Raw genomic sequence first — 19049 nt, forward strand, 5'->3', positions numbered from 1 at the left:
ACCCCTGATACCATGTGACTTCACCCAAATGAATACTTTGTGTTGGTATTCACCAAAGAAAAGGAATTGTCAGGAAAGGCTGTGTCCAATGTCTTCGAGGAGAAAGTGAGGTCTGCAGATGCTGGAGATCAAAGTTGAAACTTTCTTGCTGGAACAGCACAGCAGATCAGGCAGCATCCAGGGAACAGGAGATTCGACGTTTCGGGCACAGGCCCTTCTTCAGGAATGAGCAGAGAGTGTTCAGCAGGAGAAGATAAAAGGTAGGGAGGAGGGACTTGGAGGAGGGGAGTTGGAAATGTGATAGGTGGAAAGAGGTCAAGGTGAGGGTGATAGGTCGGAGTAGGATGGAGGCGGAGAGGTCAAGAAGAAGACTGCAGGTCAGGAAGGCGGTGCCGGGCTGGAAGGATCCGGCTGAGACAAGGTGGGGGGAGGGGGGATGAAGAAACTGGTGAAGTCCAAGTTCATCCCCTGTGGTTGGAGGGTTCCCAGTCGGAAGATGAGACGCTCCTCCTCCGACCGTCGGGTTGTTGTGGTTTGGCGGTGGATGAGTCCAATGACCTGCATATCCTCGGTGGAGTGGGAGGGGGAGTTGAAATGCTGTGCCACAGGTTGGTTGGGTTGGTTCGTCCGGGTGGCCCAGAGGTGCTCTCTGAGTCGCTCCGCAAGTAGGCGGCCTGTCTCCCCAATATAGAGGAGGCCACACCGGCTGCAGCGGATGCAGTAGATGATGTGGGTGGAGGTGCAGGTGAATCTGTGGCGGATATGGAAGTTTCCCTTGGGGCCTTGGAGAGAAGTGAGGGCCATGTCTGCCACAAGGAACACTGTCAAAGGCTTTACTGAAATCCATGTGGACAAAATCATTCATTTTTCCCTCATCAATCATCTTCATCTTCTCAAAAAACTCGATCAAGTTAGTGAAGCACAATTTTCCCATGCACAAAATCATGCTGTCTGTCACTAAGAAGTCCATTTGCTTCTAAATGCGTGTGGATCTTGTCCCTGTGAATCTTTTCCATTCATTTCCCTACCACCGATTTGAGACTCACAGGCCTGTAATTTCCTGGATTAACACTGCTACCTTTCTTAAACAATGGGACAACATTGGCTATTCTCTAGTCCTCTGGGGGGACCTCACTTGCAGCCAAAGATGTCTATCAATGCTCCAGCAATTTGTTCTCTTGCCTCCCACGATATTCTGAGAGAGATCCCATCAGGATCCTCGGGTTTATCTACCTTAACGCTTTTTTAGATGCACAACACCGCTTCCTTTTTAATAGCAACTTGGCTTAGAAATTGGACACAGCCTTTCCTGACATCATCCTCAACCAATTCCTTTTCTTTGGTGAATACTGACACAAAGTATTCATTTAGGACCTCACCTCCCTCTTCTGGCTCCACACATAGATTCCCTCCTTTGTCCTTGAGTGTGCTAACCCTTTTCCTCACCACCCACTTGCTTTTTATATGTGCATGAAATGCCTTAATCCTGTTTGCTGATGACTCTTCATCACCCCTTTTACCTCTCCTCATTCCTTGATTAAGTTCTTTCCCACTTTCCTTACATACTTCAAGGGCTTTTTCAGTTCCCATCCATCTTAGGTATGCTTCCTTTCTCTTTTTGACCAAGATCGTAATATCCCTGGTCATCCAAGATTCACAGAACTTGCCATTCCTATCCTTCATTTTTGCAGGGAAATGCCACTCCTGAACTCTTATAAGTGAAATTCTCCCACATATCTGATGCGGATTTACTCCCAAATGCTTCCCTGTCATGATGCTCTGTCTCCAAGTGCTCTGGTTTCCTTCCACAGTCCCAAGATATGCAGGTTAGGTAGAATGGCCATGTTAAATTGTCTGTAGTGTCCAGAGATACACAGGCTCAGTGGATTAGTTATGGGAAATGCACTGTTACAGGAATGGGGTAGTGGGATGGATCAGGGTTGGCTGGATGGGATACTGTTGAGAGGGTCAGTATGTACTCAATGGGCTGAATAGCCTCTTGCTGCAGTGAATTCCAAAACAACTCGCTGCTTCAAATTGTTTTTCTTTCACTTTGCTACTTTTGTTGGACACTGGTTGTTGATCCTGTTACAAGAGGGAAAGACTTCTCACAGTCCATTCTATCTGGGCCCCTCAAGATGTTGAAAATTACTGTTCGTGGAAAACAATCCAACTAACTTCAATCCTTTCCCAAAAGCCGAAGTGTTCTATCGCAGTCATTATGATGAGTAGCGAGTATCATTCACACATCACAAATACCATGCAGTACTAGATTTAGTGTTGTGCAATGAAGCAGACCTCATGGGGACCTTAAGTTGAAGGAATCCTTAAGGAGGGAGCGATCATAAGCTTAAAATTACAGAGTAATTTCAAAGGGAGAACAGAGAATCAGAGGTAACAGTATTACAGCTGAATAAAGAAAACCGCAGAGCCATGAGGGAGGAGCTGGGCAGAATTGACTGGGAGAGGAGCTGAGCTGGAAAGACAGTGGAACAGCAATGGCAGGAGTTTCTGGGAGTAATTCAGGAGACACAGCAAAAATTCATCCCTGGGAATAATAAGCATGTACAGGGAGGATAACGGGATCATGGCTGACAAGGGAAGTCAGGGATAGCATGAAAGCAAAAGAGAGAACATTTAATTTGGCAAAGGGCAGTGGGAAACCAGAGGCTTGGGAAACTACAAAGACCAACAGAGGGCAACAACAAAAAAGAAATAAGAAGGGAGGAGATTAAATTTGAGGGAAGTTAGCCAGTAATATAAAGGAAGTGTTGGCATTAACTATATATGTTAACTACTTATGAATACTAACTGTGGGAGTTTGGGTTTATTTGTGAAGTAACTAAACATGCATGCTACACATTGGCATCTTTTTTTTTTAATGGACTTGCCCGATTACCAGAATTCCAACATTATTTTAGACTGTTGAGCTGGAGTCTCTGCAGGCTGTAAAGATTTTAAATATGTTATATTTAAATATATATTTTAAATATATTTTCACCATTTATTGGGTTGTCCTAGTTCAAGTTTAGGGTGAGAGGGGAATGATATAAAAGAGACCTAAGGGGCAACCTTTTCATACAGAGGGTGGTATGTTTAAGGAATGAGCTGCCAGACGAAGTGGTGGAGGCTGGTACAATTGCAACATTTAAGAGGCATTTGGATGGGTATATGAATAGGAAGGGTTTGGAGGGATATGGGCCGGGTGCTGGCAGGTGGGACTAGATTGGGTTGGGATATCTGGTCAGCATGGACGGGTTGGACCGAAGGGTCTGTTTCCATGCTGTACATCTCTATGACTGTAAGACTGTAAGAGTTTCTTTATATATATAAAGAGCAAAAGAGAGACAAAAGTAGACATTAGACTGCTGCAAAATGACACTGGAGAGGTGGGAGTGGGGAACAAGGGAATGGCTGAGGAATTGAATAATTACTTTGCGTCAGTGTTCACATTAGAAGACACGAATAATTTCCCAAAAATTCAAGAGAGTGAGGAGGCAGGGCTGAGTATGGTGGTCATCACCAAGGGGAAAATGCTAGAAAAACAGAATGGTCTGAAGGTGGATACATCACCTGGATCAGATGGACTATACCCCAAATTTCTAAGGGAGATAGCTGAAGAGATGGTAGAGACGTTAGCAGTGATCTTTCAGGAATCGTTAGTGTCAGGAAAGGTCCAAGGACTGGAAAATCACTAAGGTGACACCCCTGTTTAAAAAGGGAATAAGGCAAAAGACAGAAAATTACAGACCAATTAGCCTAATCTCAGTCATGGGTAAGATTTTGGAGTCAAAAGGTGTGGCACTGGAAAGAACAGCAGGTTAAGCAGCATCCAAGGAGCAGGAGAATCGATGTCTTGGGCATAAGCCCTTCACCAGGAATGTGAAGGGGGAAAGGGGCTGATGTAAGGTTTTGGAGTTCATTGTAAAAGCTGAAGTTTCTGAATACTTGGGAGTGTATGGTAAAACAAGGCAAAGTCAGCATGGTTTCATCAAGGGGAGGTCATGCCTGACAATTCTGTCTGAATTCTTTGAGAAAGTAATGAGCAGGTTAGACTTAGGAGAACCAATGGAAGTTATCTATCTGGAATTCAAGACGGCTTTTGACAAGGTGCTGCACAGGAGACTGCTGACCAAGATCAGGGCCCATGGTGTTGGAGGCAAGGTGTTAGCATAGATAGAAGTTTGGCTATCTGGCAGAAAGCAGACAGTGTGGAGAAAAGGATGGCAGCTGGTAATAAGTGGTGTTCTGCAAGGCTCAGTGTTGGGACCACCATTTTTCCCTTTGTACGTTAAAGATCTAGGTGAGGGAAGTGAGGGTATTCTGGCTCAGTTTGCCAATGATACAAAGATAGGTGGAGGGGCAAGTAGTATTAAGGTGGCAGGGAGGATGCGAAAGGATTTGGACATGTTAGGAGAGTGGGCAAAGATGTGGCAGATCAAGGCCTTCTATGATACGGCGGTGAACCCTTCTGTTAATTAAACCAAATACCCAGAAAAGCTTACCTCGCCGTATGATCTGTTAAATTGTGAGTAACAGAGAACTCCCAAATCCCACTATTTAAAGAAAATAACATCAATTTGTGTTTTAACTCGAAAAGTGAACATTAAACAATAACTATTCACACTTTTAGACCTCCCTTTCTCTTAACTGCTTATTACCTGCCTCCAACTCTACAACAATATGCTCTTCCAATAAAACACTTACTAGAATTACATCAACTTAATTTCAAAACCAGACAGCAGCTGTCATCTTTGGTATCTGTCTTCTTCCGGCTGAAGACCTCCCTGGGTTGTCTTCTTTCTTTTTACTCCAAATATGAAAAGGTACCTTTGATAGAGAGGGTTCCCTAATTTCTTAGATCTATGTTGATGGCAGTTGCTCTATTTGATTTTCAAAATGACTGCCTTTTTACATCCCCAACGTCAGATTGTCTCATTAGTTTGATGGTGGCAAAATAATAAATTTAAACTCAATTGGGTTTTAGTATCCTGGAACATAATTTTAAACTGATTGGTTAAATTCAAAAAACAAAGAATACAAGGAAAGAACAAAGAAAATATACAACCCAGGAACAGGCCCTTCGGCCCTCCAAGTCTGTGCCGGTCCAAATCCACTGTCTAAACCTGTCTGTCAATTTCTAAGCATCTGTACCCTTCTCCACCTACTCATGCATCTGTCCAGACGCTTCTTAAATTAATCTATCATGCCTGCCTCTACTACCTCTGCTGGCAATGTGTTCCAGGCACCTACCACCCTCTATGTAAACTACATGCCGCGTGTATCCCCTTAAACGTTTCTCCTCTCAACTTGAACATGTGACTTCTCATTATTGAATCCCTCACCCTGGGAGTAAGCTTATCTCTATCTACCCTGTCTATACCCTTCATGATTTTGTAAACCTCAATCAGGACCCCCTCAATCTCCTTTTTTCGAATGAAAACAATCCTAACCTACTCAACCTCTCTTCATAGCTGGCACCTTCCATACCAGGCAACATGGCAAACAGCAATCAATTCAGGTATCAGTTTCACAGCCAAGTGTTACATATTTTCAATTTTCCAGTACCCTCTGAGACTGCTATCTATTCATATACACAGGCTCTTGTAATCTCTCAGCACAGAACAGCATTCACTCTCTCTTAAAGGTACGGTGCACACCTTCAACTTCATAACAGTCGAATGTTGGAAAGTTGAGGTCATGCACTTCGGTAGGAAGAATAGAGGCATGGACTGTTTTCTAAATGGGGAAGAAATTCAAAAGTCTGAAGTGCAAAAAGTCTTGGGAGTTCTAGTCCAGGATTCTCTCAAGGTAAACTTGTAGGTTGAGTCAGTAGTTAGGAAGGCAAATGCAATGTTGGTATTTATTTTGAGAGGACTTGAGTATAAATGCAGGGTTGTACTCTTGAGGCTCTCTTCAGCTCTGGTCAGACCACATTTGGAGTATTGTGCGCAGTGTCGAGTCCAGTATCTCAGGAAGGATGTACTGGCCTTGGAGCGTGTTCAGAGGAGGTTCACGAGAATGGTCCCAGGAATGAAAAGCTTAACATATGAGGAACGTTTGAGAACTCTGGGACTATACTCAGTTGAGTTTAGAAGGATGGGGTGAGATCTAATTGAAACTTACGGAATACTGAATGGCCTGGACAGAGTGGATGTTGGGAAGATGTTTCTATTGGGAGGAGAGGGCACAGCCTTAGAGTAAAGGGAAGACCTTTTAGAAAGGAGATAAGGAGAAATTTCTTCACTCAGAGAGTGGTGAGTCTATGTAATTCACTGCCACAGAAGACTGTGGAGGCCAGGTCATTGCTCATATTTAAGACTTAGATAGACAGGTCAAGGGGATCAAGGGTTATGGGGAGTAAGCAGGAGAATGAGGTCCAGAAACTTATCAGCCATGACTGAATGGCAGAGCAGACTCAATGGGCTGAATGACTGCTCCTGAATTTCTGCTCTGATGTCTTATGGTCTGATTGTACCATCCTGTATTCATTCACCATCGCTGGGTCAATATCCTGGAATTCCCTGCCTAAGATGGACTGCAGTGGTTCAGGAAGGAAGCTTACCAGTCTCCTCCAAGGCAGACAGGGATGAGCTGTAAGTGCAGGTCTAGCCTACCATTCCACATCTGATGACCAAACAGAAATAAGATCCCTATCAAATGCTACTCAATACATCTTGCCAACCCAAAAATGATACGTTTCTGCCTCTTATTATTCAGCCAACTTCTATTGACACCAACATGTTTTCCCCTAAATATCAGATGTTTTTTTCCCCAAAATATGAATCTAACGATTGGATGGTTTGATTTCCCCACAATCCATTGCCAATTAAGATCCAAGTGGCTGATAATGGTCCCTCTGCTGTTCCTGTATGTTGGTGGTGGAGGGAAAATATTGAAAGTGGTTGTTGAGGTACCAGTCAAACAGGCTGCTTTATCCCAGGTCATAGAGTCATAGAAGAAGCTCTGGTGATGCCTGATTTGCAATCCTCCAGGCAAGTCCCAGCTCCTATCTTTCCAAACAGAAGCCAAAGTGCTTTGATGCTGACAACATATGCACTGGACAGCTAAGGAAGAAATAGCAGGAATAGGAAAGAGAAAGAAAGATATTGCAGTTCTCTCTTTAAAACTTATTGCACTCTCACCATTCCAGTGTCTGTCTCTGTCACTAGAGTCCCATTGGCATCATAATGCGATACCTGGAACCCTCTGGGCAAGAGGAATCTGTGGAAAGAAAGAGAATGAGAGTGAATGACAGAGGCACTTCGCATTGCTCTGTCCATGGAGGAATACACACTATCTGACCCTGTGAGTAATAAACTAGAATAGAGCCCAGAGCTGAAAATGTGCTGCTGGAAAAGCGCAGCAGGTCAGGCAGCATCCAAGGAGCAGGAGAATCGACGTTTCGGGCATGAGCCCTTCTTCAGGAATGAGGAAAGTGTGCCAAGCAGGCTAAGATAAAAGGGAGGGAGGAGGGACTTGGGGGAGGGGCGTTGGAAATGCAATAGGTGGAAGGAGGTTAAGGTGAGGGTGATAAGGTGAGGGTGATAGGCAGGAGTGGGGATGGGGGCGGAGAGGTCAGGAAGAAGATTGCAGGTCAAAAAGGCGGTGCTGAGTCCGAGGGTTGGGACTGAGACAAGGTGGGGGGAGGGGAAATGAGGAAACTGGAGAAATCTGAGTTCATCCCTTGTGGTTGGAGGGTTCCTCGGCGGAAGATGAGGTGCTCTTCCTCCAGCTGTCGTGTTGCTATGGTCTAGCAATGGACGAGTCCAAGGACCTGCATGTCCTTGGCACTCCACCAAGTACATGCAGGTCCTTGGCACTCCACCAAAGACATGCAGGTCCTTGGGCTCCTCCATCACCAGACCATAGTAACACGACGGCTGGAGGAAGAATACCTCATCTTCCGCCTAGGAACCCTCCAACCACAAGGGATGAACTCAGATTTCTCCAGTTTCCTCATTTCTCCTCCCCCACCTTATCTCAGTCCCAACCCTCGGACTCAGCACCGCCCCCTTGACCTGCAATCTTCTTCCCGACCTCTCTGCCCCCACCCCCACTCCGGCCTATCACCCTCACCTTAACCTCCTTCCACCTATTGCATTTCCAATGCCCCTCCCCCAAGTCCCTCCTCCCTACCTTTTATCTTAGCCTGCTTGGCACACTTTCCTCATTCCTGAAGAAGGGCTTATGCCTGAAACGCCGATTCTCCTGCTCCTTGGATGCTGCCTGACCTGCTGTGCTTTTCCAGGACCACATTTTCAGCTCTGACCTCCAGCATCTGCAGTCCTCACTTTCTTCTACAGTAAAGCCCACTCTACCCTGACCTTAAATTATATTTGTTTATTATTAGCAGGGTTTCTGCATGCTGGCTAGACCCGATCTGTATGCCCATCATTAGTCTCCTGGTGAATGCTGTGCATAACATAGACCTCAAAAAGTAAATTTGCAGATGACATATCATTGGCTGAATAAGTTAATAATGAAGAAGACAGCTGTTGACTGCAGGACAATATCAATAGGGTTTGAGAGGATGGAAAGAAGCACCAATGAAATTGAATAGAACCATCTGATAGCATGGAAGGAGGTCCATCAGCCCATGTTGCTCGTCCCAGTCATCAAACATTGATCTATTCTTGGCCCTGAACCTTATATATTAATTATCTCAAGTGTTCATTTGAATAGCTCTTAAATGTCTCGGGGGTTCCTGCCCTGACCGGCTTTACAGGCAATGAGTCCCAGATACCCACAATCCTCTGATTGAAAAACTATGCAACTCAAGTCCCACCTGAACCTCCTGATTCTTATCTTATCACTCTACCTGCTAATTAATGGCCCTTCTATTCATGCCAAAAGTTCTCCCAATAAACCATGTCTTTGCTCCTCAGAACCTGTTGGTGTGCGTTGATCAGATCTCCTCCATTTCCCACTGAGTCTTCTCTGAATTAAACAGCCTATCTGCTACCTGCGCCCACACCCCCTCCCTCACCTCTATCCAAGGCCCCTAAAGGAGCCTTCCACATCCACCAAAGTTTTACTCTTCCGCCCTCAGCTCTGACCTGCAATTACAGGCACTGTGTTTATGTAGTGAGTCCAGTTGAGTTTATGGTGAATGGTAACCCCAAGGAGGTTCATATTTGAGGAATTCGGGGATCATAACACAATGTCAAGGCCTGATGGTTGGATTGTCTCTTTTTACTGATGGTAACAGCCTGGCATTTGTGTGATGTGAATGTTACTTGCCAATTGCCAGCCCAAGCCTGGATCTTATCCATATCTTATTTACTTGAGCATGGACTGTTTCAGTATCTGAAGAGTGATGAACGGTTGTGAACTTTGTGCAATCCTTGGCAAACATCCCCACTTCTGACCTTATGATGGAGAGAACATTATTAACGAAGCAGCTGAAGCTGGTTAGACTTAGGATACTGTTCTGAGGATCTCCTGTAGAAATGAGTCCTGGAGCTGAGTGACTGACATCCAACAGCAATGACCATTTTCCTATGTGTCAAGTATGACTCCAACCACCGGACAGTATACCCCTGATACCCATGGATTCCAGTCCTGCTCAGACTCCATGATGCCACACTTAGCAGCCTTGATGTCCAGAACTGTCCCTCTCACCTCAGCTCTGGAATTCAGCTCTTTTCTCCCTGTTTGACTATGTTGAAGCCAAGAACTGGTGTGCCCTGATGGAAACTAAACTGGGCATCCCTGAGCAGCTGAGAGTACAGTATGTACTACTTAATAGCAGTTTTGGTGGCACCTTCCGTCATTTTAGTGACGATTAAGTGTAAATTATAGAACATAGAACACAGAACATAAAACAGTACAGCACAGAACAGGCCCTTCAGCCCACAATGTTGTGCTGACCACTGATCCTCATGTATGCACCCTCAAATTTCTGTGACCATATGCATGTCCAGTAGTCTCTTAAATGTCCCCAATGATCTTGCTTCCACAACTGCTGCTGGCAACGCATTCCATGCTCTCACAACTCTCTGTGTAAAGAACCCACCTCTGACATCTCCTCTATACTTTCCTCCAACCAGCTTAAAACTATGACCCCTCGTGTTAGTCATTTCTGCCCTGGGAAATAGTCTCTGGCTATCGACTCTATCTATGCCTCTCATTATCTTGTATACCTCAATTAGGACCCCTCTCCTCCTCCTTTTCTCCAATGAAAAAAGTCCGAGCTCAGTCGACCTCTCTTCATAAGATAAGCCCTCCAGTCCAGGCAGCATCCTGGTAAACCTCCTCTGAACCATCTCCAAAGCATCCACATCTTTCTTATAATAGGGCGACCAGAACTGGATGCAGTATTCCAAGTGCGGTCTAACCAAAGTTTTATAGAGCTGCAACAAGATCTCACGACTCTTAAACTCAATCTCCCTGGAAATGAAAGCCAAAACACCATATGCTTTCTTAACAACCCTGTCCACTTGGGTGGCCATTTTAAGGAATCTATGTACCTGCACACCAAGATCCCTCTGTTCCTCTACACTGCCAAGAATCCTATCCTTAATCCTGTACTCAGCTTTCAAATTCGACCTTCCAAAATGCATCACCTCGCATTTATCCAGGTTGAACTCCATCTGCCACCTCTCAGCCCATCTCTGCATCCTGTCAATGTCCTGCTGCAGCCTACAACAGCCCTCTATACTGTCAACAACACCTCCAACCTTTGTGTTATCTGCAAACTTGCTGACCCATCCTTCAATCCCCTCATCCAAGTCATTAATAAAAATTACAAACAGTAGAGGCCCAAGGATAGAGCCCTGTGGAACACCACTCACCACAGACTTCCAGGCAGAATATTTTCCTTCTACTACCACTCGCTGTCTTCTGTTGGCCAGCCAATTCTGTATCCAGACAGCTATGTTCCCCTGTACCCCATTCCTCCTGACCTTCTGAATGAGCCTACCATGGGGAATCTTATAAAATGCCTTGCTGAAGTCCATATACACCACATCCACAGCTCGACCCTCATCATCTTTTCTAGTCACATCCTCAAAGAACTCGATAAGGTTTGTGAGGCATGACCTGCCCCTCACAAAGCCGTGTTGACTGCATTTAATCAAGCCATGCTCTTCCAGATGGTCATAAATCCTATCCCTCAGAATCCTTTCTAACACCTTGCAGACGACAGACATGAGACTTACTGGTCTGTAATTGCTGGGGATTTGCCTATTTCCTTTCTTGAAGAGAGGAATTACATTTGCCTCTCTCCAGTCCTCAGGTACGACTCCAGTGGAGAGCGAGGATGAAAAGATCTTCGCAAGTGGCGAAGCAATTGCGTTTCTCATTTCCCAAAGCAGCCGAGGAGAAATCTGGTCCAGGCCTGGCGACTTTTCAATCTTAATGTTTGACAAAATTTTCAGCACATCAGCTTCCTCTATCTCTATTCATTTCAGCATGCACACCTGCTCTTCAAAGGTTTCATTCACTACAAAGTTCGTTTCTTTCGTAAAAACTTGGTGGAGAAAAACTTTCGTAAAACATTGGTGGGATAGAAATTGGACGAGTTGGATTTGTCCTGCTTTTTGAGTACAGGACATACCTGGGCAACCATCCATATTGTCAGGTTAATGCCAGTGTTGTATCTGTACTGGAACAGCTTGGGGAAATGCAAGTTGTGGAGTGCAAGTTGTCAGTACTATTTCCGAATGTTGTCGGGGCCCATAGCCTTTGTAGTATTCAGTGTCTCTGACTGTTTCCTGTTATCATGTGGAGTGAATTGAATTGTCTGAAGACTGGTGTCTGTAATGCTGAGGACCACAGGAGAAGATTGAGTTGGTGATAGAGTTGTGAGAATATTGTAACACTGATGCTGTCGATCGATGATAGAGCTATGTTAATAATGTTAATAATGTAACACTGACACAGTGGATTGGCAATAGTGTTACATTTTTTACACAGCTCTATCACCAATCCACTATGTCAATATTACATTATTAACACAGCTCTATCACCAATCCACTGTGTCAGTGTTACATTATTAACACAGCTCCATCACCAATCCACTGTGTCAGTGTTACATTATTAACCCAGCTCTATCACCAATCCACTGTGTCAGTGTTACATTATTAACCCAGCTCTATCACCAATCCACTGTGTCAGTGTTACATTATTAACCCAGCTCTATCACCAATCCACTGTGTCAGTGTTACATTATTAACCCAGCTCTATCACCAATCCACTGTGTCAGTGTTAGGTTATTACTACAGCTCCATCACCAATCCACTGTGTCAGTGTTACATTATTAACACAGCTCTATCACCAATCCACTGTGTCAGTGTTACATTATTAACACAGCTCTATCACCAATCCACTGTGTCAGTGTTAGGTTATTACTACAGCTCCATCACCAATCCACTGTGTCAGTGTTACATTATTAACACAGCTCTATCACCAATACACTGTGTCAGTGTTACATTATTAACACAGCTCCATCACCAATCCACTGTGTCAGTGTTACATTATTAACACAGCTCCATCACCAATCCACTGTGTCAGTGTTACATTATTAACACAGCTCTATCACCAATACACTGTGTCAGTGTTACATTATTAACACAGCTCCATCACCAATCCACTGTGTCAGTTTTACATTATTACTACAGCTCCATCACCAATCCACTGTGTCAGTGTTACATTATTAACACAGCTCTATCACCAATCCACTGTGTCAGTGTTACATTATTAACACAGCTCCATCACCAATCCACTGTGTCAGAGCTGTATAAATAATGTAACACTGACACAGTGGATTGGTGATAGAGCTGTGTTAATAATGTAACACTGACACAGTGGATTGGTGATGGATCTATGTTAATAATGTAACGCTGACACAGTGGATTGGTGATGGAGCTGTAGTAATAATGTAACACTGACACAGTGGATTGGTGATAGAGCTGTGTTAATAATGTAACACTGACACAGTGGATTGGTGATGGAGCTGTGTTAATAACGTAACACTGACACAGTGGATTGGTGATCGAGGTGGATCAATCATGTAACACTGACACAGAGAATTGGTGATGAAGCTGTGTTAATAATGTAACACTGACACAGTGGATTGGTGATAGAGGTGGGTCAATAATGTAACACTGACACAGTGGATTGGTGATGGAGCTGTGTTAATAATGTAACATTGACACAGTGGATTGGTGATAGAGCTGTGTTAATAATGTAACACTGACACAGTGGATTGGTGATAGAGCTGGGTGAATAATGTAACACTGACACAGTGGATTGGTGATCGAGGTGGATCAATCATGTAACACTGACACAGAGAATTGGTGATGAAGCTGTGTGAATAATGTAACACTGACACAGTGGATTGGTGATGGAGCTGGGTTAATAATGTAACACTGACACAGTGGATTGGTGATGGAGCTGTGTTAGTTGAAACTTTATTGCTGGAACAGCACAGCAGGTCAGGCAGCATCCAGGGAACAGGAGATTCGACGTTTCGGGCACAGGCCCTTCTTCAGGAATCACCAGTAACAATGACACAGTGGATTGGTGATGGAGCTGTGTTAATAATGTAACACTGACACAGTGGATTGGTGATGGAGCTGTGTTAATAATGTAACACTGACACAGTGGATTGGTGATGGAGCTGTGTTAATAATGTAACACTGATAAAGTGGATTGTTGATGGAGCTGGGTTAATAATGTAACACTGACGCAGTGGCTTGGTGATGGAGCTGGTTAATAATGTAACACTGACACAGTGGATTGGTGATGGAGCTGGGTTAATAATGTAACACTGACACAGCGGATTGGTGATGGAGCTGGGTTAATAATGTAACAATGACACAGTGGATTGGTGATGGAGCTGTGTTAATAATGTAACACTGACACAGTGGATTGGTGAGGGAGCTGGGTTAATAATGTAACACTGACACAGTGGATTGGTGATGGAGCTGTGTTAATAATGTAACACTGACACAGTGGATTGGTGATGGAGCTGTGTTAATAATGTAACACTGACACAGTGGATTGGTGATGGGGCTGGGTTAATAATGTCACGCTGACACAGTGGATTGGTGATGGAGCTGGGTTAATAATGTCACGCTGACACAGTGGCTTGGTGATGGAGCTGGGTTAATAATGTAACACTGACACAGTTTATTTGTATGTCATTTTGATTCAAACCGACGATTGCAAACGAATACTGCCTGACCTGCTGTGCTTTTCCAGCACCACTCTAATCCAGAATCTGGTTTCCAGTATCTGCAGTCATAGTTTTTACCTAGTTGATTTTAACCCGACTGTGAATCCTCATGCAAGGATGCCTGCCTTGAAGAAGTTTTCCTCCTCTCTCTACAAGAATCTCAGGGAGTCCCTCTCCCACTGCAACTCCCAGGTCATTTCCTCTGCCCTGAAGCTCCTCAACCATGTCCTGAAACAGACTCGCTACCACAGCCACATTTGCTTCCTCAGTGCCTGCCTCCGTAACCATATCATCCCACACGGACACCGGACTACTTTTAAACCAGCAGAGTTCGGACCAGAACAGGACAAATGGTACAGACTACAGATTCAAAAACACCAGGAATGGTTCTCCTTCAGGATTCTCCGCTCCACACTCGCAGCAATGCGCCGGCACCTAACCTCTCTACAGTCAGCCCTGCCTCAGATGAGGGCCACACTCTCTCAGAATTGCAAAGGACCCCTCCTTTACTATATCCTCAGGAGAATTCATCTCAACAAACAGTATTTCAACACCATCTCAAACAACAAAAACTGTGAGTACAACAAACTTTTATCTACCCACCTCCATAACCAGCGCTCCTCAAACATTCCAGAAGATTCCCCCGGCCTCTGGAACTGCTCGGATGCCATTAGCCATGTGGCTGCTGCAGCCACCATCCCCATGCTGATTGATGACAAAACTTCCGCCCCTCACAATTCCTCATGCACCACATGTGACATCACTTCCGCACCACACATCATCACTGATGTCACACACTCATTGACTTCTGCCCCCCCCCCCCCACTGCCGTGGTCACCACCACTTCCATCCCCACCAACGCCACTCATCTGCATTCTGCTGACACGCCCCCCACAGATCCCACTGTCACTATCCCCACCCCCCAGAATCCTGAGGGGAACACTACCCCTGCTCATGACTCCACCCCCCGTTACTCCTACCACCTCACCCACTCCAGTTACCAGCTCCGCCCCCACCCTCAGCTCCACACCTACACCAGGCCCGAGCTCCCAGCCCTGCCGGGTTTTCACCATGCCCCCGACCTCCCCCTCACTGAGGACAAACGATCAGTCCTCAGCAAAGGACTCACCTTCATCCCCCTCCGCCCACGCATCAATGAATTTAATACACGCCGTGACGTCGAACACTTCTTCCGCCGCCTCCGCCTCGAGCTTACTTTCACAATCAGGACTCCCACCCACCTTCCGAGGACCCCTTCGCCCGCCTCCAACTCACTACATCCACCTGGACACCCCGCGCTGGCCTATTACCCACCCTTGACCTCTTCATTTCCAACTGCCGCCGGGACATTAACCGCCTCAACCTGTCTACCTCCCTCGCCGACTCCAACCTCTCACCCTCACAACGCGCAGCCCTTCACTCCCTCTGCTCCAATCCTGACCTCATCATCAAACCAGCAGATAAAGGGGGCGCAGTGGTAGTCTGGTGCACTGACCTCTACACCACTGAACATAGAACATAGAACATAGAACAATACAGCACAGAACAGGCCCTTCGGCCCACGATGTTGTGCCGAACTTCTAACCTAGATTAAGTACCCATCCATGTACCTATCCAAATGCCGCTTAAAGGTCGCCAATGATTCCGACTCTACCACTCCCACGGGCAGGGCATTCCATGCCCCCACCACTCTCTGGGTAAAGAACCCACCCCTGACATCTCCCCTATACCTTCCACCCTTCACCTTAAATTTATGTCCCCTTGTAACACTCTGTTGTACCCGGGGAAAAAGTATCTGACTGTCTACTCTATCTATTCCTCTGATCATCTTATAAACCTCGATCAAGTCACCCCTCATCCTTCGCCGTTCCAACGAGAAAAGGCCGAGAACTCTCAACCTATCCTCGTACGACTTCCTCTCCATTCCAGGCAACATCCTGGTAAATCTTCTCTGCACCCTCTCCAAAGCTTCCACATCTTTCCTAAAGTGAGGCGACCAGAACTGCACACAGTACTCCAACTGTGGCCTAACCAAAGTCCTGTACAGAACGGCAACTCGTTGACACCTCTTCTTACCCCCCCACTCGACTATGACCCCACCCCCCATCACCAAACCGTCATCTCCCAGACCATACAGAATCTCATAACCTCAGGAGATCTCCAACCCACAGCTTCCAACCTCATAGTCCGGGAACCCCGCACTGCCCAATTCTATGAACCCCCCAAGATTCACAAGCCTGACCACCCTGGCCGACCCATTGTCTCAGCATGCTCCTGCCCCACTGAACTCATCTCTACCTACCTCGACACTGTCCTATCCCCCCTAGTCCAGGAACTCCCCACATACGTTTGAGACACCACCCAAGCCCTCCACCTCCTCCAAGACTTCCGTTTCCCCGGCCCCCAATGCCTCATCTTCACCATGGATATCCAATCCCTCTACACCTCCATCCGTCATGTCCAGGGCCTCCAAGCCCTCCATTTCTTCCTCTCCTGACGTCCCCAACAGTACCCTTCCACCGACTCTCTCATTCGTTTGGCCGAACTGGTCCTCACCCTTAACAATTTCTCATTCGAATCCTCCCACTTCCTCCAGACCAAAGGGGTAGCCATGGGCACCCATATGGGCCCCAGCTTTGCCTGTCACTTTGTTGGCTACGTAGAACAGTTGATCTTCCGTAATTACACCGGCACCACTCCCCACCTCTTCCTCCGCTACATTGATGACTGCATCGGTGCCACCTCGTGCTCCCGCGAGGAGGTTGAGCAATTCATCAACTTCACCAACACATTCCACCCTGACCTTAAATTCACCTGGACCATCTCTGACACCTCCCTCCCCTTCCTGGACCTCTCCATCTCCATTAATGATGACCAACTTGACACTGGCATTTTTTACAAACATACCGATTCCCACAGCTACCTGGATTACACCTCTTCCGACTCTAACTCCTGCAAAAATGCCATCCCGTATTCCCAATTCCTCCGCCTTCGCCGTATCTGCTCCCAGGAGGACCAGTTCCACCACAGAACACACCAGATGGCCTCCTTCTTTAGAGACCGCAATTTCCCTTCCCACGTGGTCAAAGATGCCCTCCAACGCATCTCATCCACATCCTGCACCTCCACACTCAGACCCACCCCTCCAACCGTAACAAGGACAGAACACCCCTGGTGCTCACCTTCCACTCTACCAAGCTTCGCATAAACCAAATCATCCGCCAACATTTCCGTCACCTCCAAACGGACCCCACCACCAGGGATATATTTCCCTCCCCACCCCTTTCTGCCTTCCGCAAAGACCATTCCCTCTGTGACTACCTGGTCAGGTCCACACCCCCCCAACAACCCACCCTCCCATCCTGGCACCCTCCCCTGCCATCGCAGGAATTGCAAAGCATGTGCCCATTCCTCCTCCCTCACCTCCATCCAAGGCCCTAAAGGAGCCTTCCACATCCATCAAAGTTTTACCTGCACATCCACCAATATCATTTATTGTATCCATTGCTCCCGAGGTGGTCTCCTCTACATTGGGCACACTGGACGCCTTCTCGCAGAGCGCTTTAGGGAACATCTCCGGGACACCCGCACCAATCAACCACACAGCCCTGTGGCCCAACATTTCAACTCCCCCTCCCACTCTGCCGAGGACATGGAGGTCATGGTCCTCCTTCACCGCCGCTCCCTCACCACCAGATGCCTGGAGGAAGAACGCCTCATCTTCCGCCTCAGAACACTTCAACCCCAGGGCATCAATGTGGACTTCAACAGTTTCCTCATTTCCCCTTCCCCCACCTTACCCCAGCTCCAACCTTCCAGCTCAGCACCGTCCCCATGACCTGTCCTACCTGCCTATCTTCCTTTCCATCTATCCCCTCCACCCTACTCTCTGACCTATCACCTCCATCCCCACCCCCAATCACCTATTGTACTCTATGCTACTTTCTCCACACCCCCACCCCCCTCTCATTTATCTCTCCACTCTGTAGGCACTCTGCCTCTATTCCTGATGAAGGGCTTTTGCCCGAAACATCGATTTTCCTGCTCCTCGGATGCTGCCTGACCTACTGTGCCTTTCCAGCACCACTCTAATCGAGACAGGGGATTCGTGACAGTTCTGTATTATTGAAGTAACACTGACACAGTGGATTGGTGATAGAGCTGTATAAATAATGTAAAACTTACACAGTTCATTGGTGATAGAGCTATATTAATAATGTAACACTGACACAGTGGATTGGTGATGGAGCTGTGTTAATAATGTAACACTGACACAGTGGATTGGTGACAGAGCTGTGTTAATAATGTAACACTGACACAGTGGATTGGTGATTGAGCTGTGTTAATAATGTAACACTGACACAGTGGATTGGTGATAGAGCTGTATTAATAGAGTAACACTGATTTAGTGGATTGGTGATGGAGCTGTATTAATAGAGTAACACTGACACAGTGGATTGGTGATGGAGCTATGTTAATAATGTAACACTGACACAGTGGATTGGTGATAGAGCTGTGTTAATAATGTTACACTGACACAGTGGATTGGTGATAGAGCTGTGTTAATAATGGAACTTACTTATTGCTGCTGAGATCCAGTGTGAAATTCTTTCCTTCCAGCTCCACCACAATGCTGAGATTATTTGAATAGTTGCTCTGCACAGAACACAATGAATTGATTGTTATTAAAAATGACACAGTGGATTGGTGATAGAGCTGTGTTAATAATGTAACACTGACACAGTGGATTGGTGATAGAGCTGTGTTAATAATGTAACACTGACACAGTGGATTGGTGATAGAGCTGTGTTAATAATGTATCACTAACAGTTCATTGGTGACAGAGCTGTGTTAATAATATAAAACT

The 19049-nt window shown here is 46.1% G+C and overlaps 1 protein-coding gene across 1 annotated transcript in view; it reads right to left on the minus strand.

The window, feature by feature from the left end:
* LOC122548889 (disintegrin and metalloproteinase domain-containing protein 12) overlaps positions 1-19049 on the minus strand; it is a 257353-nt gene that overhangs the window by 166430 nt on the left and 71874 nt on the right. Inside the window, exons 3-4 of the mRNA XM_087992297.1 lie at positions 18762-18838; positions 7146-7224 (exon numbers count right to left, since the gene is read on the minus strand). Coding sequence (XP_087848423.1) covers positions 7146-7224; positions 18762-18838 — 156 coding nt within the window. The remainder of the gene's footprint in view (positions 1-7145; positions 7225-18761; positions 18839-19049) is intronic.

Source organism: Chiloscyllium plagiosum, unplaced genomic scaffold (genome assembly GCF_037043375.1).
Source record: "Chiloscyllium plagiosum isolate Xiang-an unplaced genomic scaffold, Cpla_swu_hap1 HiC_scaffold_1, whole genome shotgun sequence".
In the NCBI taxonomy this organism is placed as follows: domain Eukaryota; kingdom Metazoa; phylum Chordata; class Chondrichthyes; order Orectolobiformes; family Hemiscylliidae; genus Chiloscyllium; species Chiloscyllium plagiosum.